Genomic DNA, 22,155 nt, shown 5'->3' with positions numbered 1-22,155 from the left:
GCATCTTCTCCTTTTCCCTCTGCTTAACCATCTGTGGTCCTCAAGTCATATGACAGAAAAGATAAGCAGATCTCAGTTTCCAAATAGTGGGGAAGACGCCTGGGTTTAAACCAGGGGTAGTCAAACTGCGGCCCTCCAGATGTCCATGGTCTACAATTCCCAGGAGCCCCTGCCAGCATTCGCTAGCAGGGGCTCCTGGGAATTGTAGTCCATGGACATCTGGAGGGCCGCAGTTTGACTACCCCTGGTTTAAACTCTAAGTCTAATCCGGTCCTGTGCTCCACCACTTCCGCCATTTTGTATCTTTCGGGAGGGGTGGCAGGGGGATTCTGCTTCCACAGCAACACTTTGGCCTTGCCACATCTCTGTCAGTGTTTGCTGAATTTGGCAGGGCGCTTGCCTCTCGTCTAGACTGCAGTCTAACTGTTGTGTTAATTGTAGGTTGCAACAGGCTGCCTGCTGCATTTGCCTTGGCTGGACCACCGTCATCACTTTGATCTCGGACCACATTCATTGAGAAAAGTTAAAACTAATTTCTCTCTTAGGGCAGTGCCATCAAAGGCTGTCACTGGCTCTCTCTTCCAAGGAGAACATTATTAACCCTGGAGCTTTGAGATGGTAGAAACAAAACACCGACCAGGGCTCATTTTCTTTCAGCATCTTCCTACAGCAATGGCAAGCCACAGGGCTGGATATAGCTCTGCGTTCCTCTCTGTTTTGGGTAGGACATCTCTCAGTCAACGTATAACAGGGCTTAGATAAGCAGTGGGACACTTCGTATTTAAAATGAAATTGGGTTGGCAGCCTCTTGTGGCGCAGAGTGGTAAGGCAGCCGACATGCTGTCTGAAGCTCTGACCATGAGGCTGGGAGTTCGATCCCAGCAGCCAGCTCAAGGTTGACTCAGCCTTCCATCCTTCCGAGGTCGGTAAAATGAGTACCCAGCTTGCTGGGGGGTAAATGGTAATGACTGGGGAAGGGAATGGCAAACCACCCCGTATTGAGTCTGCCATGAAACTGCAGGAGGGCGCCACCCCAAGGGTCAGACATGACCCAGTGCTTGCACAGGGGATACCTTTACCTTTGCCTTTTTAAGTAAGTTTAAGGCGATCGGACGTGATTTTAAATACATCTTGACAGGCCCAAGTAACCTAGGTGAAACGCTCAGAAGTTCCATCGATGCAAAATTTTAATTGCATCTTTTAGAAATGTTCACAGTGAGTCACACTGGAGCAAAGCCCTGTATTAATTTTCCGGTGATGTGAGTGTATTAATTATCTAGCTGACATGGCGTAGTGGTTAAAGAGCAGTGGACTCCAATCTGGAGAACCAGGTTCAATTTCCCACGTGTCTACATGTGGTTAGCTGCATGACCTTGGGTCAGTCACAGTTTTCTGTGAGTTGGGTTTTAGAAACAGTATTTGGAGTCTAAATTTAGGGTTGCCTGGAGGGTTTGGAAAATACCTGGAGGGGTTTGGGGGTGGAGCTTGGAAAGGGTCAGGTTTGGGGATAGGAGGGGCCTGAGCAGGATTTAGCGTTTACCCTACCAAGCAGCCATTTTTTGAGGGGAATTGGGTCACTTGTTATTCCAGAAGATCAAGTCCACCTGGATTTTGGCAAACCTCATGTAGATGAGTGTGTAAGGAAAGTTTTAAAAAGCAAGAAGAAGAAGAGTTGGTTCTTATATGCCACTTTTCTCTACCCAAAGGAGTCTCAAAGCAGCTTACGCTTGCCTTCCCTTTCCTCTCCCCACAACAGACATCCTGTGAGGGAGGTGAGGCTGAGAGAGCCCCGATATTACTGAAGAAGAAGAAGAGTTGGTTCTTATATGCTGCTTTTCTCTACCCTAAGGAGTCTCAAAGCAGCTTACAGTCACCTTCCCTTTCTCTCCCCAAAACAGACACCCTGTGAGGAAGGTGAGGCTGAGGCCTGAGGAAGGCTTACTTCCTATTGGAAAATAAATACCAGTCAAGAGGTGTCATTTTGATGAAAGGGAGAATGACGACTCTGTGTGTGTGTGTGTGTGGGGGGGAGAGACAGAGAGAGACAGAGAGAGAGCGGCTGTGTTCTTTGCCCCCTGCTCCCCCCTGCCACTGCTACTACACAGTGCACTGGTCTCTCCAAGCCCCAGCGTTGTGCACTATGTCGGGGCAGTCTGTGTGTGCTGTGGGATTCCATCCCCGTGTGTTCTCGAGATGCGGTGGGGCATGCCACACTGCCACAAGGACCCGGTAGCACCCTGCCACAAGCTGCTGCCGTGCATAATCAGTCTTCCTGAAAAATCCACCTCAGAATCCCCTCCAAACTCTGATCAGTCCCCACAGGGAGACAAGGTGGTTTTAATGAAGGATTTGCTGTTTTGTTGCTTATTGTGTGTTGTTTTGACATTTTGTTAACCCTCCTGAACTAAGAAGGATGAGGCGGTATACAAATAAAATATTTATGTATTTATTGATTGATGTATCTATTTAACTCACTGGTCTGGCTCACAGGGCCGCTAAAAAAAGTCCATCTGGAAAGCCATCAAGAAGGCAGCTGTTTCAGCTCCTGCCCTCAGGGAGAGTCGGGGAAGTGGTCTAAAAACCTCTGCTGTAGTGATCCACAAGAAAGCTCTAAGCTGAGGCTTGCCCCCTGAACTAATCTCTAGTTTTGGGTTGATAGAAGCCGAAGCTGGAATGCCGCAACTAAGCCATTTACAGAAACGTTTTAAAAGATGTGTTCATATGAAATGGACCTTTTTACAAAAATCCCAAAATACAAGTACAATCGACATTACAAATATAGTCTTCCTGAACAAAGCAAAAAAATACGCGATACAAAGTAGGGATTTTAAAAGAGTAATTCCCAACTTTTCAACAATTACATTGTTACAATAATTGCAATGCACACTATGATTATAGTAATCAAAAGATTAGAGTGGGAATGGATACCATATTAGAGTTAGGTTTAAAGCCATTTAGGACTTTATAGGTCAAAATCAGCACACTGTATGGAGTCCAGAAACAAACTGAAACGCAGTCTGGCTGATGTAATATTAGTTTAACAGGGCTCTGGTTGATCCCACTAAAGCAGGTTTTCTCAGCCAGGGTTTCATGAAACCCTGGGGTTTCATGACAGCCCTGGAAGGTTTTTCCGAATGCATGTTACTTAATTTTTAAATATTTTTTAAAAGTTTGTTAAATATTTATTGGGTGATATGACCATATGTGGTCATGTTGACCCACCCTCCCCGCAAAAGGCCAATGATAGGCCTGGAAGAGGTGGGAAGGGGAGAGACCCCAGGTGGGTGTGTGCACAGCTTTGCTTCCCAACCATATTCTGCATGATTGCACCAGCTCTGGGGTTTCTCAAAGCCTGAAGAATGTTTCAGGGGTTTCTGAATGGTAACAAAATTCAAGAAAGACTCCTGTGCTCTAGCTAGCACATTTTGAACCAACTGAACTTTCCACACTGTCTTCAAGGGCAGCCCCACATTACCATAATTAAGTCTAGATGTTACGGAAACTTCCAGGATAGAGCGGTATTAGTGGCGGTTTGCAAGTTCCGTCTGTGCCCCTCTTCCCACCAACCCCTTTAGGAGATGTTTATTGGGGGAATGAGAATAGCTGAGTGAGTTTTTCCACCGTATTTTCGTCATCTCGATTAATGAATTGTGTTGTCTCATGTCTATGGTTTTAATGGGCTTTTTACGGGGAGTTTTATTCAGGCACTCGTAACCCGTCTGGGAGTGGCGAGTAATAAATTGAATTAATAGTAATAGTAATAGTAATAGTAATAGTAATAGTAATAGTAATAGTAATAGTAATAGTAATAGTAATAGTAATAGTATATGACTGTGGCCTGAAATCATTTTTTTTTCCAGAAAGGTCATACGTGACAAACCAACCTGAAGAGCTCCCTCCCAATTTATCATTCTGCTCAGCCAGCCAGTTAAAGTTTACTATCTTTCAGGGCCCTACTTAGCTAGTTCTTAACTAAAGATAAATTTACCACTATTTTCAAGGGACCAAGCCCTATGAAGATAGGTTGAGGGACTTGGGAATGTTCAGCCTGGAGAAAAGGAGGTTGAGAGGGGACATGATAGCCCTCTTTAAGTATTTGAAAGGTTGCCACAGGATGCTGTTTCTGTTGGCTGCAGAGGAGAGGGTTTAAACTACAAGTACAACGATATAGGCTAGATATCAGGAAAAAAATTTTCACAGTCAGAGTAGTTCAGCAGTGGAATAGGCTGCCTAAGGAGGTGGTGAGCTCCCCCTCACTGGCAGTCTTCAAGCAAAGGTTGGATACACACTTTTCTTGGATGCTTTAGGATGCTTAGGACTGATCCTACGTTGAGCAGGGGGTTGGACTAGATGGCCTGTATGGCCCCTTCCAACTCTATGATTCTATGATTCTATGATTTGGGGTTTTAGAAGTTTATTTTCCACTCAAAAGGGATGCTCCCTGCTGTCCTAGCCAAATGGAGAAGCAAGAAGGATGACCATTTGAGAAGCAAAAGTGTTAGCATTTATTTTGCTAGCAAAAGGAAGAAAATAACTGTCTCCAGTCAGACATAAAACAATTTTCTTTGACGCAAGGAAGATAAGCACTTTCTTTTATACATTTTATTCCTCGACCTCGTGTCTCATTGGGCTGCTTACCAAGTTATGGCCTAACCCAGCCTTTTTCAACCTTTAGACTGTGGAGGAGCCCCTGAAATAAATTTCTAGGCTTTGTGGGCCGTTGGAAGTGATGCCAGCTGGCCACGCCTCCCTGCCATGCCCTCCAGAAATGACATGACACCAGAAGTGACATCACCAGTTTCACCCTTCAACCTCCTTTTGCTCCCTCTCCCCACTGTTACTACTACTACAGCAGCTCTGCCTCATGTTGGCTTGAAAGAATGGCAGGAACTGAGAAGACTGTCCGGACCACCCACACCACGGCCCAACCAGTCTCCCCACCCCCCTTGATTTTTACACCGTGGCCATCCACCAAGCCCTCCGAGTGGAAGCAGCCAGTTCCCTAGTGTGTGGCCATTAAGGTAAGAGGAGAAAGGCCAGGGACCCCACGGTCCATGGACCCTTGGTTGGGAAACCCTGGCATAACCCAAGGTGTAACCCAAGTTAACTATGCATGTGTGAGTTTCTGCATTACATCAGCTCATTTCTGATTGGTCCCTCATCTCACATGTTCCCTGTTTCTGTGCTACCTGTCTTGTGCTGGGAAGTTAGCCAAACCTGGGTACATTCTCCCCCCTTGGGCACTGGGAAGTTTTCAACTGTATACTAGTGAAGTCTTTCCCACCACGGGAGGAATTCTGTACATGGTCTTACCCTATAGGGCCTCCCATACCACATCTAAACCAAATTTTTCTACCAAAGCAGCTTACTTTGCTGTTTGTCTCTTCTCCGTTTTCATCCTCACAACAACAATTCTGTGAAGTAGGCTAGGTCGAAAGAAAGTGAGTGGTTCAAAGTCACCTAGTGAGCTGCGATGTAAAAGGTGAAATTTGAATTTGGGTCTCCTGAATCTTAAACTGATATTCTAATCCAGTGGTTTTCAACCTGGGGGTCGGGACTCCTTTGGGGGTCATATGACCCTTTCACAGGGGTCGCGGCAGAGCAAGCAGCTTGGCCAGGAGGGGCCCCATCCACACAACACCCTTGCGGGGTAGATCGAGATAGAGCGTTCATCTGTCTGGAGCAGTGGAAAAGAGCGATATCAGCATGGTGGGACAAGAGGCAGAACTGAACTGAGAAACCCCAGGGAAAAAAGAATTTATATACAATCATGAACAATGGATCTTCACGCCATTGGTCAATTTTGGTTTAATTTCTGTGAAAGAACAGTCGCATGATTTTATGGTTGGGGGTCACCACAACATGAGGAACTGTATTAAAAGGTCACAGCATTAGGAAGGTTGAGAACCACTTTTCTCATCAAAATGCTACATCCCATTGGTTCTCACAGTGGCGCTAATTAATGAATTCCAAAAAGTCATCGAAAACATACATAAAGAAAAGTCTTGCTTTGTGCATTCCTCCCTGTATAAATATGAGGTGAACTTACTGAGAACCTCAGAGAGAACCATTCCTTTAGTAATAGCAACTCTGCTACTTGGCAGGCTGCCCAGAGGCCTACATACGCCTGCCGTAGCCTTGTTTTCATCACAGAAGGAAAACCGCCTCATGTTTACCTCATAACTTTTCTAATTATTTTCCTTGAACTTTATCTTTTTAATACAAAATGGTTATTTATACTTTTTATATGCATTTGATATTGTCCACACAGGATTTTTTGTTTCTCCATGGGTGTAGTTAACAACCTTTGAGGAAATAACTGACCAATATTGTTTGGTAATGTTGCCTTGTAGCTGCCAGTGAGGGATGGGGGTGCGCATTCCGGGAGGGGGGAGGAGTACCTCTAATTAACATGATGTGCCGATGACACCTGGAAGTGACATCAGCATGGCAGCGATGTTGGGAGGGGGGGATGACATTCTGGCTTCTGGGCAAAACCTCTATGGTAGAATTAGCTTCTAACCATAGAGTTTTGCCCAGAAACCAGAGGTCCCCCCCAAAAAAAGCACTGACATGTTGACATCACTTACAGATGACATCAGCTAATTTGTGGTGTTCTTCCAGTTTGTAAGGAATTTTGGTGGGTTGCAGGGGGAGAGGTGTGTCCTAAAACTGGGGATCCCTGCCTAGACCAGGATTTATAGCAGCCCTATTTCTTGAATGTATATAGAATGCATATTGTTGTAAGTGATTTATTTATTTTATTTATTTATAATTTAATTTACAATAAAATCTCCTCCCATAAAACCTAAAACCCCAACAACAACCTGGCAGTGGAATAAAATATCCCCACCCCCACCTCAATAGAAAGATTATAAACGACTCAGAGGGTTAATAGGGATTAACATGATCACCCCCTTAACTCATTACTCAGGGGGGACCCAGATCTTAAATGCTCTGGCCTCAACCAAAGACCTGGTGGAAGACTTCCATCTTACAGGCCCTGCGTAACTGCGTGAGCTCCATCAGGGCCGTTAACTCTCCCGGGAGTTCATTCCACCAGGTTGGGGCCAAGCGAACCTGGCCCAGGTTGAGGCCAGGTGAACATCCCTTGGGCCAGGACTATGACATGGCTACGGTTGCCAAGTTTGGGTTGGGAAATACCTCAAGATTTCAGGGGTGAAGCTTGAGGTTGGGTTTGGGGAGGGGAGGAGTATAATGGATATAATGTCATACAGTCAACTTTCTAAAGGGAGTATTTTTTCCAGATGAACTGATCTCTGTCACGTCAAGATCAGTTGTAATCCCAATAGATTTCCAACCACGACCTGAAGATTGGTAACTTTAGACATGACAGAGACACATGACAATAATTCCTGTCCACAGGAAAGTCTTTCTAAGCAAGAGAAGGAGGAGGTGACACTAGTTTTTTGGCTATCTCCCATCCCACTGTGGGGTGGTAGGAAATAAAGATGGAGTCTGAGATGTCTCTTGCTGAAAGAAGTCTCACTAGATTACAGGATTAAATATATCCCTATTCCTCCTTGCTAATCTTTGGCCAATGCCTTTCTTTCATGCGATGTTTCAGAACCAAAGAAACAGGTTATTCTGTTTGCAGAGTCCAGTTCTCTCTTCAGCATTCCTCAGATTTCCACACATTACCGTCTCTGGTATCACTTAGCCTGCTACTTGAATAATGCCCATCGATTGGGCGGCTTTATTTGTATTCTCAATTACAATGATTTGTGTGGCCCATACTCCTGGGAGTTTTATGTCACAGACTCTTATTTTCCCCTTGGTTAATTCTCTTTCTGGGTTGTTGCCTGTTCAGGGTTCAGTAACACAAAAGCCTACAATATTTCAGGGTTCTGGTTACTCCGATAGCTGTAAATCATTTAAAGTTACCATGTTAAAATGGCCCATGTGTGGAACTTGCCTGTCAGATGTTATTCACATTGTAGTCCGATGCAGAGTTCCTTTCACTAGAGCAAGACTGTTTCTGCACTGGGAACTTCACTGCCCTCGCTTCCTTGCGGAAGCCCAAATCCGGCTCAGGCAAAGTGCAGGAACAGGAAGAGGCGGGGCAACCTGCCCCAGTTCAAGCTCTGGCCTGCAGCCAGCATGAAACCTCCAGTGTGCAAATGGTCCAGGCTTTCTCAACCAGGGTGCAGTGCTTCAGTAAGGAGACTGAAGTAGACTATTATGATATATGTTTGTAAATAATATTTCCCGTAAAGATTACTCATTATTCTCTATTCTGCAATAGACTTGCATTAGCAGACTGATACAACCGACATCTGTTCTGTTATTCCACCTGCACCGTGCTACCTAAGCAAATCACTTAGACAAATTCAACGAAGATCAGTGAACTAATTTAACAATTCCAGTGGCAATCCTAAACAAAATTACACCACTTTAATCAACGGAAGGTAGTTTAGGATTGCATTCTTAGTCCTGTTCCCCGATACATGCAAGTCCCTGTATCTCCATCTCCCCCTCCCCAACATTTTATTTGCTAGCATGAACAAATGAGAGAGGGGAAGCAATTAAATGTTCCAGCCTTTAAAGCAGCCCTGTGTATATGTTTAGAAAATACCATAATTTGGGGAGGGGGGGGGGCTTCTTGCCAGTTGCGAGCAATGTGCAGCCCATATGGATCCGTACATTACAAGGATGTCGAGTAACACCGTATCCCGAGACACACCATAAAGCCTTTTGTGGCCCAAACTGTAATTAATGTAGTTTGATACAAAGACTTTCTCACAACCCGGCAAAGCGAATCGTAAAATACTGGACCTTGAAAGTTAATGCTTTTTTTTTTTTAACAATAGCCCAGGGATGGTTTACGTAATGAATTGTAATTAACCCACCCTCCGAATCTTTTACGAGTGTTTTGCCAATTAGCCTTGCATGTTTGCTAATGATTCATAGCCTGCACATGTCTTTACAGAGCACGCTGACTAGTCTGTTAAGTCAGCAGAAGTACGCGGCGTGCCGATGTCGATACAGGTAAGAGACACCGACAAACTTTGGCATTTGCCACTCCGAGCTCCTCGGCAAGGATCGCAAAACCCAAGATAATTGTAATGTATAGCAACGTCAGGAGATTTTTGGTTTCTGAAGGATTGTGAGGAATGTACCGGGCTCGGGGTGAAACATCTGTTGTTACTTAGTACTAACATATATAATACTGCTAATTGCTGAGGCATCTTTGTTTTCCTTACTTAGCACTAGGGTTAGAATGGTTTTATTTTTGTGGTTCATGGCTTCCTGCCATTTGCAACACAAGCTCTACTCTAAAGAAAATAGACAGCCTGCAGGCTGCCTACTTACGTGGTATATAGGCTTTCTATTTTTAAGAAAAATTAAAGGGGATTAGGGCAGTAATGCATAGCATACAGAATTGTAACTTTTTGGGCTTGTGTGCATATTTATATGTCTCCTCATTCCCACCCTCCTACAACTATCTGGGGAAATAAAGGGGTCTGGATGCCTTCATCTTGCATTTCCTGTGAATTCCTGAGACTCAAACTCCAGGCAATGGCCTGCTGGATTTAACTGTTGACTCATAACACTTTCACATGCTGAAATAACACCACAGCTCTAAAGGTGTCATGGCTACATTTTGGATCACGTGTGTCATTTAGTCTTGGCCAAGGGTTAAATGTTGTTTTACTAATCCCAAACAGCGTTGATCACTGGGGTTTGTAAGAATGGAGGGGAGGACATATGGGTTTCACACACATGCGTCCGTAAGACTAAAATACTCAGTGTCATCAATTGAAACAAATGGGCAATAGAGTCAAGGAACAGGAAAACAAGTCCTCCACCACATAAATATATAATTAACTTATTTGAGACTAGGGGGAAAGCCCATTTTATTTTAAAATAAAATGGGTGCTAGGCCCCCTCCCCGGCGAAGCCTTCGCCAGGCAAAGGCTCCCCGGGGCGTGGCGGTCCCGCGGCTGGAGTGCATGGGCGGGAAAGGAGTAGGGCCCCCCGCCCAAGCCGGCTGAGTGGCCGAGGGTGAAGGAACTCCGGGCAGGAAAGGAGCAGGGACGCCGTGTCTTCGACACAGCATCCCTGCTCCTTTCCCGAGGGTGATGGTAAGCCGGCTGGAGGACTTAACCGCAAGGAAGGCAGCTTCCTCCACGCGGCGACTCCCCTGCCGGCCCAACCGAGAATGGGCCAACCGGCCAATTGGCCGCTTGGCCCGCGATTGACACTCTGAGGGGCCAATAAGGAGTAATGTCAGGAGCCTCCTGACGTTGCTATACATTACAATCAGGATTGGCCCCTCCGAGTTTTTATCACGGACTCGGCCCGCCCTCTCTCCTCCCCTTTACCCCTTAGCGCTTTATTTATACCACTCCACAGGAGCGGTTTACAGATTGGGGCTCCTTGCCCACAGTGTTGGTGGAATTCAGGCCAAGCCCAAACCCTACCCCTCCAAAGCCCAAACTCAGCCAGGGAGAAGCTAGCAGAGAACAGGGTGAGGGATGCGGCAATGGCTCCAGGGGCAAAGCCTGTGGGCCCACCTGCAACCTTGAAAGAGCGGCAGGCTGGCATAATGCCGGCTGAGAGATACCACTGGCCCGTGGAGAAGCTGGAAGAGACTGGTCTGGTGGTGTGACTGTGGCAAGGTGGGAAGAGGCAGAGGAAGCTGGAAGCAGTGCTCCAAGGGTTCCAAGGAGTGACCACCTGGACAAGCCACAAGGGTGGGGGGGGGAAGACCTGTCACTCTGGAGTTGGAGGACCCAGCTCCCAGGGAAGTCTGGGTGGGGAAAGGGTGGGTGGACCCCTCAGAGAACCTAAAGGAGGCAAGCTGGCAACAAGAGCCTCTGGGCCCAGCCCCTCGTTGGAAGGGCTCGACCCATGAGCTTCCCAGTCATCTGGAGGGGGATGGAGACTTAACAGGAAGCCAGGCATGCTAAGGGCCAGGACGGGGAAGAGAATAAAAGGAAGCTCCTTCCAACAGGTCAGGGAGGAAGCAGGGCTGACAAACCCGGTTGCAAGGAGGGGAGGTCGCTAGTATAGAGGAGGATGATATGGGTGATGACTCCCTCCTGCCTCATTCTTAGACCTGGGAGCCTTCTCTCCACTATTTAGCCATTCATCATGATGGCAGAAGACGGCAGTCATTGAATGCGATGTAACTTTTGGAATGTTCTGTCCAAACAATTTGATGATGGTCACTTAGAGGGCTAGTACAAAGTCTTGGGAAGGACAGGTCTATAGCTAGCTTTTAGCCATTGTGGCTAAGTGGAACTTTGGCTTTCAGAGTAATTTGTTTGTGATTCTTTGTTGTTAGGGGGCAAATAGCAGTTGGAACACTCTTGCCTTCATGTTCTCTTTGAGCGCTTCTGTCTGTTGTTGGAACTAGAATGAGAAACCTTTGACCACATCTAACTAAGTGGCTAGATCTTTATAAAACTGTACTGCAGCATCCCTCTGACCGTTTATGCACTGGAGGTTTCATGCCGAGCTGCAGGCTGGAGTTTTAGTTGTGGCAGGTTGCCCCACCTCTTCCTGCACCCACATGGGGAAGCATCTGGCCCGGTGCACCTCATCCGCCCCTGATTTGTGTTCCTGCATGGAAGCTGGGGCAATGAAGTTCCCAGTGCATAAACGGTCTCTGAGACAATTCCAGTATCTCAATTCCCATTTTGGCAAAAAGGTTGGTGATAAAATGTGTTAGAACTTTTGCACTTGGTGTGGTCCTGAGTCCCTCCAGAGAAAGGCTGCTCTGACGCATTCCCCGGTGCTAATGTGTTTTTAGTTCCCTTGTTTAAACCTGCAAGACACAAATAAAGTGAGGTGTTTGGAACACCGAATTTAAAGATGGGTAATTCTTCTCCAGTGCTATGAAATATTCTGTTTCCTAAACCCATAGCAGGTAAAATCAGAAGCTCTCTTCTATAAATGTAAATGTTAGAACTAATATGCTGCGTCCCATTCTGTAAAAGGACATTTCAAGGTCCCTGAGGTCAGCTGGAATGTCCTAGTGAACTCTTGCTCACCAAGGTAATGGGCGACTTTAACACCATAGGGTTAAGAGTTCAGCTACAGTACCGTACGTCATTTACTATGATATAACAGAGTCTTTCATCTGGTAGACGCAGTTTTTCTGGCAGGCTGAACGGGAACACATTCCACCTTGTTAAATGTGTTGTGGTATGCAGAGTGATGAAACCTGGGAAACGGTAAGTGGATGGATTTGCCATTAGGCCCATGGCTGAACTTGACCGAAATTGGGCAGCAGAAAGTGGTAACTCTGCATATCCCCCGATGCTTCATCTAGAGAAGTACAGGTGGTCCCATTTGAACGGCTGAGACAGATGATGCTGAAAGTGGGAGCTCTCTTTTTCTTTTTAATTGATCCCCTTCCTCCCCTTTAGAGACACTCAGAATCCAAGTTGGAATTTCCGACAGGGGCCAGTACTTTTACTACTGACTGGGACTAGAGCTTTGCGTTTTGTGGAACTTAGCATAGGATGTGGCGTGCTATTTTAGGTCATCCGGTCTTGGACTTTTCATCACTTGATGGAGCTTAGTCAATCAACCAATCAAGCTCCTTTAATGGAAAATAATAGATTGTGAAATAATATATTATGAAACGATTGTTGTTGTTGGGTGCAAAGTCGTTTCCGACCCATCGCGACCCCATGGACCATGATCCTCCACGCCTTCCTGTCCTCTACCATTTCCCAGAGTCCATTTAAGTTTGCACCGACTGCTTCAGTGACTCCATCCAGCCACCTCATTCTCTGTCGTCCCCTTCTTCTTTTGCCCTCAATCGCTCCCAGAATTAGGCTCTTCTCCAGGGAGTCCTTCCTTCTTATGAGATGGCCAAGTATTCCGGTTTTATCTTCAGGATCGGGCCTTCTAAAGAGCAGTCAGGGCTGACCTCCTTTAGGACTGACCGATTTGTTCGTCTTGCAGTTCAAGGGATCTGCAAGAGTCTTCTCCAGCACCAGAGTTCAAAAGCCTCAATTCTTTGACGCTCGGCCTTCCTTATGGTCCAAGTTTTCACATAATCTATAGATTATGAAATAAGGCTATGTTGAATCCCAAAAGGGAAAAAAGCATGAGTTAATAAAGCTGCTACATCCGATCAAAAGATAACTTAAGTAAACTAGCAGAAGCACAATTTTAGACAGCATGAAACAACAATTCAAGATTAGTATTAGTCTTGTTGTTGATGTTGTCAGCCATTCAGTCATGTCCGACACATGGCGATCCCATAGCATCGCTGTCGCCACAGTCCCCGATCTCACACCGCCTCCCTCAGCCGTGCAATGTTCTGGCCAGTGTCCATTTTGCTCATGTCTAACCCCTGTGTTCTTTGTCGGCCTGGTTTCCTTTTTCCACTGACCAGTCCTAGCATAATTGCTTTCTCCGTTGAGTTGGATCGCATGATATGACCAAAGTAAATGAGCTGGAATTTTGTGATTTGGCCTTCCAGTGATTTATCAGGCTTAATGCGCTCTAGTATTTCCTTGTTTGTGACTCTTGCTGTCCATGGAAACCCCAGAAGCCTTCTCCAACACCAGAGTTCAAATAAATCGATTCTCTTCTTGGCCAATTTTTTCATCTTCCAACTTTCGCAACCATAAGCAGCTATTGGAAATATGATAGATCTAAATAATCTACATCTGGTAGTCAGGCTTATGTCCTTGTTTGGTGTAGTGGTTAGGAGTGCGGACTTATAATCTGGCATGCCAGGTTCGATTCCACACTCCCCCACATGCAACCAGCTGGGTGACCTTGGGCTCGTCACGGCACTGATAAAACTGTTCTGACCGGGCAGTGATATCAGGGCTCTCTCAGCCTCACCCACCCCACAGGGTGTCTGTTGTGGGGAGAGGAATGGGAAGGCGACTGTAAGCCGCTTTGAGCCTCCTTCGGGTAGGGAAAAGCGGCATATAAGAACCAACTCTTCTTCTTCTTGTCTTGGCAGCAGCTATTAAAAATTCGATTACCTCTATTTTGATATCAGGATTGGTATCATCCAAAAGGAATGAGCAAACACGATCTTTATTTGCATGAGCTTTGTCCTGCAGGAAGATTGAAAGACATTTCCTACGAGGAGCTTCACGAAGAGGGCATTGTAATATTATATGTGATATTGAATTAGGCAGACCCATTCCACAAGGACACAGTCTCTCCTGGGAAGAGATAAGACCTTAGAGGGGAAAGCATTAGTACAAGCCAACATAAAAACCTTACGCTGGGAGGGAAGATCCAGGGTACAGAAATAGAAATAATTCTCCAACTGAGCTTAGTCAGGTCAACTCAAGAAGCACTGAGACATTAAAAAAAAAAAATAGAAAGTGTATGGTTAACAAATTGCTTAGAATCACTGAACACCTACACAGAATAATTGTAATTACAGCAGTAGTCACATAGTGTTTGGAGGCCTACCGCAAAGTTTTGGGGTGTTGCTTGAACTGCCGGGCCGTGTCTGGACAAATAATTTGAAGGGCGATCTCTCAGGTAATGTAATCTTCAGAGGCCGCGACTGGAAGGGAAATCGGAGCTGCTCTTTACGAGAGTACAGAACTGGAAAGGTACAACAGCTGGTTTTATAATTTCCTGAGAGGTAGGAGCCGTTCAGTTGCTTCATGAGTATGAAACAAGTAGCTAAACAGTACTCATAACTGGAAAGGATGTGAGGGGAGGCGGTGTGTCCACAACAGGCTTTTGGGGTGCCAGCCCTAGAATTTACTCAAGATGACGTAAAAGGGAAGTCTAGTTCTCCTCAAATAGTACTGCTTCCTGTCTAGTGGGTACCTGGAGATCTCCCGCTATTACAGTTGATCTCCAGACAACGAAGATCAGTTCCCTTGGAGAAATCAGCTGCTTCGGAGGGTGGACTCTATAACAGGGGTAGTCAGCCTGTGGTCCTCCAGATGCTCATGGGCTGCAATTCCCATGAGCCCCTGCCAGCGTTTGCTGGCAGGGGCTCATGGGAATTGTAGGCCATGAACATCTGGAGGACCACAGGTTGACTACCCCTGCTCTATAACATTATACCCTGCTGAGATCCCTCCCCTCTCCATATAGATTCCAGCCTCCATAGAGATTCCAGCCTGGGGATCCCTTGGAATTACAGCTCATACCCAGGCTACATTGATCAATTCCCCCTGATAAAATGGCTGCTTTGGTGAGTGGACTCTACAGCATTGTACCCCACTGAGGCCCCTGTCCTGCCCAGCTCCTTCCCTTAATCTCCAAGAGTTTCCCAACCAGGAGATGGCAACCCTATCCCCCCTTCCCTGCCGGTAGCCAAGGAGGGTCTGGCAATCTTACTTTCCCAAGCCCTGCCCCCCAAAATCTCCACATGTTTCCCAGCTGGCAGGGCTGGCAGGCCTTGGACTTGGGCATAAACATCTGAAGATCTTCCTCCTTCCACCCAGTGATGTTTTTAAAAAATTAGGCAACCACATGTTTGGCAAATTTGGGGAACCAGCCAGTACCCTAGAATTGGCTTTCTAAAACCTCAGATCTGTTGATAATGGGCTGATCCTGCATTAAGCAGGGAGTTGGACTAGATGGCCTGTATGGCCCCTTGCAACTCACTCTTATATCGAAGAAGAAGAAGAGTTGGAGTTGGAGTTGTTGGTTCTTATATGCTGCTTTTCTCTACCTGAAGGAGTCTCAAGGTAGTCTCCTGACCACTACACCAAGCTGGCTCTCCATTGAATGAAGCAGGAGGATTAAGGCAAACCAGGACTTACTTTCAGTATCGTTCCTATTATTCCACAGGGGAATAATAACCCAAAGAAGAGATTAGATATGCCTGGACATAACTATCCTGTCTATATTTGTTAGACTAATATTAGTGCTCTAAGAGGTTGACCACTATTAAACTAGTCAAAACAGAAACAGTTTTATTTTTCAATAGTGACTTTTATTGAATTGAAGCAAACTGTTCTCTTGGCACTAAACAAATATCCTTCTGTTGGCAGAACATTCATTTCATTGGGAAGGGTCTTCCAGGAAGACCCATTTATTCATAGAATCATAGAATCATAGAGTTGGAAGGGACCTCATGGGTCATCTAGTCCAACCCCCTGCACTATGCAGGACACTCCCAACCCTATTGCTCATCCGCTGTAACCTGCCACCCCCTTGAGCCTTCACAGAATCAGCCTCTGTGTCAGATGGCTATCCAGCCCCTGTTTAAAAATTTCCAAAGATGGAGAACCCACCACCTCCCGAGGAAGCCTGTTCCACTGAGAAACCACTCTAACTGTCAGGAACTTCTTCCTGATGTTTAGATGGAATTTCTTTTGAATTAATTTCATCCCATTAGTTTTGGTCCGTCCCTCTGGGGTAAGAGAGAACAACTCTACTCCATCCCATGTCAACCTTTTAAATTCAGTGGGAGTCTTCTCATTTCCTAGAAGGGAAGCAGTGGATCCAACCCCTATTTTATTCTTTTTTTCTCATTTTGGTGAAGAATGTTTTGCTGTGGAGTCTACATATTCATACTACTGTAAACCAGACTGGTTCCTTACATTTACCCAACCAATGTGGAAGAAATCTACCCAGTTAACCTTCTTGTCTTTTGAGGGCTTATCCACACTTGTTGCTGCTGATCCATTGTGTCTTGAGTAAAAGATGCCAATTGTTTTTGTACCACTCAGAAAGCACCTGTATGGCCTGAGGGGCTTTTCGCACCGGGATCTTTGTTGCAAATTGGTCACTGAACGAAAAATCGCCATTTAAAATAGTGGAATTCGTTGTTATGCATACCTGCCTTTGTAGTGGAATCCAGTTGCGTTTTGTAGCGTTTCCCGCAGCTTCCGGTCTCGGCAGAAAAGGAAGCGCTATTTCCAAGCTCGTCCCGCCCCTGGCCGTCAAGCAGCCAATGGGCAGCCGTTAGCATGCTCCCAAACAGCCCCTTTCCCTTTAAGAAAGGTTTTTTTTAAAAAAAAACAGCCCCATTGTAACGAATCTGTGTAGATTCGTTACAACGGAGAGACCCATCCAGCTGCCTAATGTGAGCTGTCGTTTGATCGTATGATCGTTGCCACGCTGCCTCGAGTGATAAAAAAAAAATCCCCCCCCCCTCTCACGGGCCCGATTTTCGGCTGAATTAATGTGTAAAAAATAAAGTGACTTTATTTCAGCAAACGGGCTTTTATGTGGTTTGTGCTTAGTGACTAAAGGTGAAGGACTGAAGCCAGGGAAGCCTCTAAACAGAAAAAGGCTCGCTGGTGCGTTTATCCCCGCTCGCTCGGAGAAAAAAAAATGGCGATCGCTTCGCCGGAAGTTTGGAGGACAGGCTCAGGAGGAGGGACTTTGAAGAAACCGCAACAATGTTAACGCACAGGTCTTTATCGCTAGTGTTGCAGATTGTTTGCAAGAGTGTAGCGCTTTCCGGAGGGTGAATCCACTTTTTGGGATTCCCCTGAAAGCGCTACAACGAAGCGCTTTTTGCTGATCGGTTTCAGGAGTGTTGCAGATTGTCTACGACGTCGTGCGTTATGGCAAATCAATAGCGTTTCCAATTGGCAACCATTGTGCGATTTTGAAGCCGTGCAAAAAGCCCCTAAGAGTTTTATCAGGGATCATGTCAAAATGGCGGCGTAATTCACCATTTAGCCGCATGTGGAACCAGTGTGGTGTAGTGGTTAAGACTTCTAATCTGGCGAGCTGGGTTGGATTCCCTACTCCTCCATATGCAGCCAGCTGGGTGACCTTGGACTTGTCACAGCCCTGATAGTGCTGTTCCGACCAAGCAGTCCTATGAGATGCTCTCTCGGCCTTACCTACCTCACAAGGAAGGCGATTGTACGCTGCTTTGAAAGTCCTTTGGGCAGTGAAAAGTGCGGTATATAAACCAACTCTTCTTCTTTGTGAAAGTCGGAAAGTCAACGCACAAATGTCTCCAAGGTTTCTTCCTCACTGTTCATAAGAGTGTTCATAAGAGCTCTCCAGACTTTCCGAAGGAATTTCCAAACATTCAAATTTCTGGTAATCTAATCAATGCGACCTAATTCAGTTTTCTATAAAGGCCTTTTCTAATCCAGCAATGGAAAAGCGCTGAGATGGATAAACATTCCCCAGCATCTTTCCCTGTTGACCACCTGAGATGATAAATCACAAACAAAACTGATGTGGCCTTGATAGCCCTGGTTTGCCCCGCCCTTTCCCTGATAAGATGCCTTTTTTCTCTTCTTGGATATAACATTGTGGAGATTTTTAAAAAAGAAACTGCGGTCAACTGAACTAACTAAGGCTCAGAAAGGAGCCACCTGTGAAAACAGAAAGCACATGCTCCGATTTCATTTTAACGAGTCTCCTTGAAGGAGCCAAGAAACCTCTTCCTCATTCGGGCACTCCGGACCTCAGAGATAGACAATGGTGTTAATCTTTGGATCTAAAATGACTGCTTTATGCTTTATTTTTTCTCAGCAGGAATATCAGCCTTGCACTTAGTCACTAAGGAATTTGTGTTGCCATGGGGCTAAATCTGATTGGTAATGGGTGGGGTTGCCAGCTTCCCCCTGGGCACCACGGGGGGATAGGGGGTCCGGTGGCCAGATCCAGGTTGGGAAATTCCTGGGCACTTGGAGATGCAGACTGCAGAGGACATGCAGTCCCGGTTTAAGGATTTGCAAGGCCTTAGCACTAAAGCCCGTTTGAGTATTCATGGGACATCAGCAGATCACAACTGGTGCTGCACAAGTAGCAGCAGGGCAGCCGCCCCCAGGATAGGGGGAACATTGGAAGGACTTGTCAACTTCACTTTGCTGAAAACATTTCTTAGTATTATCCTGAACTTTAACTTCATTTGCATAAAAGCAGAAACAACTTAAAAATAACAGTAAAGCCGTATGGACCCTGATACCACGGGCCTGTAGCATGTGCTACATGGGTAAACTACTAGGATAAACCACTTCTGGACCTCATTGAGGTACAATGTCATAGAATCTACCCTGCAAAACATCCATTTTCTCCATAAATGAGAACTGGTTTTGTTAGTTTAGAGATGAGCGGTTATTCTGGGGGATCCCCAGGTCCCACCTGAGGGCTGACATTCCTAGTTATATAACTTTGTGGTATCAGATGGATTACATGATCCCTGATTGGCTAGGATAATAAATCCAGGAGGAAGATGATTGTTTTTAAAGTTGCAGATGGTATGAAAGAAGCTGTAGAGTAAGAAGCAAAAAAAGTGGTGATGGGGGTAGGGATGCCAACCTCCAGGTGGGACCTGGAATTATAATTAATCTCCAGACTAAAGAGCTAGAAACCTATTTTCCTTTTATTTCGGGAAAAGAAATAACATCTGCTCCTTTTTGCCACCCCACCCCCCCGGGCAAGGTGGCCGCCTCGCCGGCGGAAAATAACATGTGAAATGACGTCTTCCTCAGTGGTCAAATTATTGTGAGTAGCCCAAACAGAAAAACAAAACAAAAACAAAACAAAACAACATCAACAACTTACAAAGTCAGTACTTGCATACCAACAACTACCCACCAGCAGTACTCTACACTCAGGTAACATATTTGAGGTCCTTATGCACAACTATGGTGTGACACAGGGACGTATAGTTACCAGCTATCTAGGACAGAAAGAGGGGGAAAGGAACCAGAGGAGAAAGAGAAGAAAAGAAGGGGGGAGGGAAAGAAGGAGAAGAAGAGAAAAAACAGCTCCACCAAAGGGGGAAAAAAATAAAAGAGAGAGAGAGAGAGAGAGAGAGAGAGAGAGAGAGAGAGAGAGAGAGAGAGAGAGAACCTACTTATTGGGTGGGGGGGGAGGGAGGTGTTACTTCCTACCACTAAGCTGTAAGGGATTCCATTACCAGGATTCAGGGAAGAAAAACGTATTTATTTATTTATTCACCTACATAAATAAAAATCCTACTATCATAGTCTCCCCCTAAACAAGTAGATATAAGAAATGGAAGAGAGAGAAAAAAAATATCAGAAATTTAAATAGGATTGTGCCAGTCTAAACTTTGGGTGCTAGACTGATTTAAACCCATTATCAACATTTTCACAATCCCTTAATTAATCTTTCAAGTTCATTTTGCTTCGCAGCTGTCTGTCTGAGGTCTTTACCGCTTTAGATTTTTTCCTTTTTTGATTTAGGAATGCACTCATGTACAAAATCAAAATCAAAAGGCTTGCTGGGTGGCAAAGAGAAATCTGTTAGGCGCTGCTCCAACTAGTCTTTCCAATGAGAGCCAGTTTGGTGTAGTGATTAGGAGTGCGGACTTCTGGCATGCCAGGTTCGATTCTGCGCTCCCCCACATGCAACCAGCTGGGTGACCTTGGGCTCGCCACGGCACTGATAAAGCTGTTCTGATTCAAATTACTGTTTTCCGTGAAACCTGACGAGTGAATGAGAAACAGTCATTTGCTCCCCACCTAGCCTACCTCCCATGAGGATAAAATGGAGAAGGAAGATTCACATACGGTACTTAAGGCAGAATGATAATGAATTAAATAGACAGAAACAGAGATGCAATTATTTTTTGCAGAGAGGTTGAAGAAAACAGTAAGCCCTTAAAGCCCTAAACGGTCCAGGGCCCCTGTATCTACAGGACTGCCTCTTCCGCTATACTCCCAAAAGATTGTTAGAGTCGAGCGACCAAAATCTGTTCAGAGTCCCCAGCCCAAAAGAAGTAAAACTGGCCTCCACCAAGGCCGGAACTTGTTCAACCTTGGTCCCAGCCCAGTGGAATGCTATTCCTGGTGAGATCAGGGCCCTCCAGTACCTCTAACAGTTATGGAGGGCCAGTAAGATAGAGCTGTTCCACCAAACTTAGCCAGGTTGAAGCCAGGAAATAACTTTGTGAAGATGCTGGCCTCCCTGCTCAAGAACCTACCTAACCTCCACCGATCAGAACACCAACCAACCCTCAGTAATTAAAAATGCTAAAGTAGGCGGCTTTAACTATGTTTTTAATGGTTTTAAAACTTGTTTAATTGTGAACAGTAGTATATATATGATTGCATTTATTGTTATTTGACTGCTGTTCTCCACCCTGAGTCTGCTGAGAAAGGGCAGGCTATAAAAATAAATTTAATGTTATTATTATACAAAGTGCACAAACCCAGGAGTCTAACCACTACACTACATCTGGCGAACCGGGTTCGATTCCACGCTCCCCCACATGCAGCCAGCTGGGTGATCTTGGGCTCACCACAGCACTGGTAAAGGTATTCAGACCAAGCAGGAATCTCAGGGTTCTCTCTCACCTCCCTCACAGGGTGTCTGTTGTGGGGAGAGGAAAGGGAAGGCGATTGAGCCTTCTTCGGGTAGAGAAAAGCGGCATATAAGAACCAACTCTTTTTTTTCTTCAGTAATATCAGGGCTCTCTCAGCCTCACTTCCCTCACAGGGTGTCTATTGTGGGGAGGGGAAAGGGAAGGCGACTGTAAGCCCCTTTGAGACTCCTTCGGGTAGAGAAAAGCGGCATATAAGAACCAACTCTTTTTTTTTCTTCAGTAATATCAGGGCTCTCTCAGCCTCACTTCCCTCACAGGGTATCTGTTGTGGGGAGAGAAAAGGGAAGGCGACTGTAAGCCGCTTTGAGACTCCTTCGGGTAGAGAAAAGTGGCATATAAGAACCAACTCTTCTTGTTCTTCTTCTAAATCCTGCTTATACAGTCTTTGTTTGCCCCTTTATAAAATTGTCTCAGCAGGTTTCAGAGGCAGCCACTGAACAACTTCCACAATTACGACTCTTTTGCATTGTTAATTTACCACTCTTCCAGTGTCAGATGCAAACACAATGAGTGGTACGGGTCTGTTCTGCACATAATGACCCACAGATACTCCCCACAAGGCTATGCCCCATAGGGAAGATTCTACAGTATTCCTAAACCAAATCTGTGCCCATACATTTCATTAAGACTAACCAGACTATCAGCAATAGAATGCACGAGCTTGTGAGTTTGAAACCTCATTAAGGCTGTAGTTTAATAGACAAAAAGGGGGGTGGCAGGGAAGCAAGTGTCCCCAGGTTCCGTTTCTGATTAGTCTGCTGGTGACAAATGTGCTATGCAGAGAATTAGCTGGGGAAAGATTTTGCTGGTTTAGGCTCTAAGGTAAAGGTATCCCCTGTGCAAGCACCGAGTCATGACTGACCCTTGGGTTGACGCCCTCTAGCGTTTTCATGGCAGAATACGGG

General features: G+C 45.6%; 1 protein-coding gene across 1 annotated transcript in view; it reads left to right on the top strand.

The window, feature by feature from the left end:
• The window catches only part of LOC143826018 (uncharacterized), a 172,385-nt gene that overhangs the window by 126,123 nt on the left and 24,107 nt on the right, over nt 1-22,155 (top strand). Inside the window, exon 4 of the mRNA XM_077314568.1 lies at nt 8,951-9,009. Coding sequence (XP_077170683.1) covers nt 8,951-9,009 — 59 coding nt within the window. The remainder of the gene's footprint in view (nt 1-8,950; nt 9,010-22,155) is intronic.

The sequence above is a fragment of the Paroedura picta genome, chromosome 1 (assembly GCF_049243985.1).
Source record: "Paroedura picta isolate Pp20150507F chromosome 1, Ppicta_v3.0, whole genome shotgun sequence".
NCBI classification, from domain to species: Eukaryota; Metazoa; Chordata; class Lepidosauria; order Squamata; family Gekkonidae; genus Paroedura; species Paroedura picta.
The sequence above is the reverse complement of the archived record's forward strand: the minus strand, read 5'-3'. Positions and strand labels throughout refer to the sequence as shown.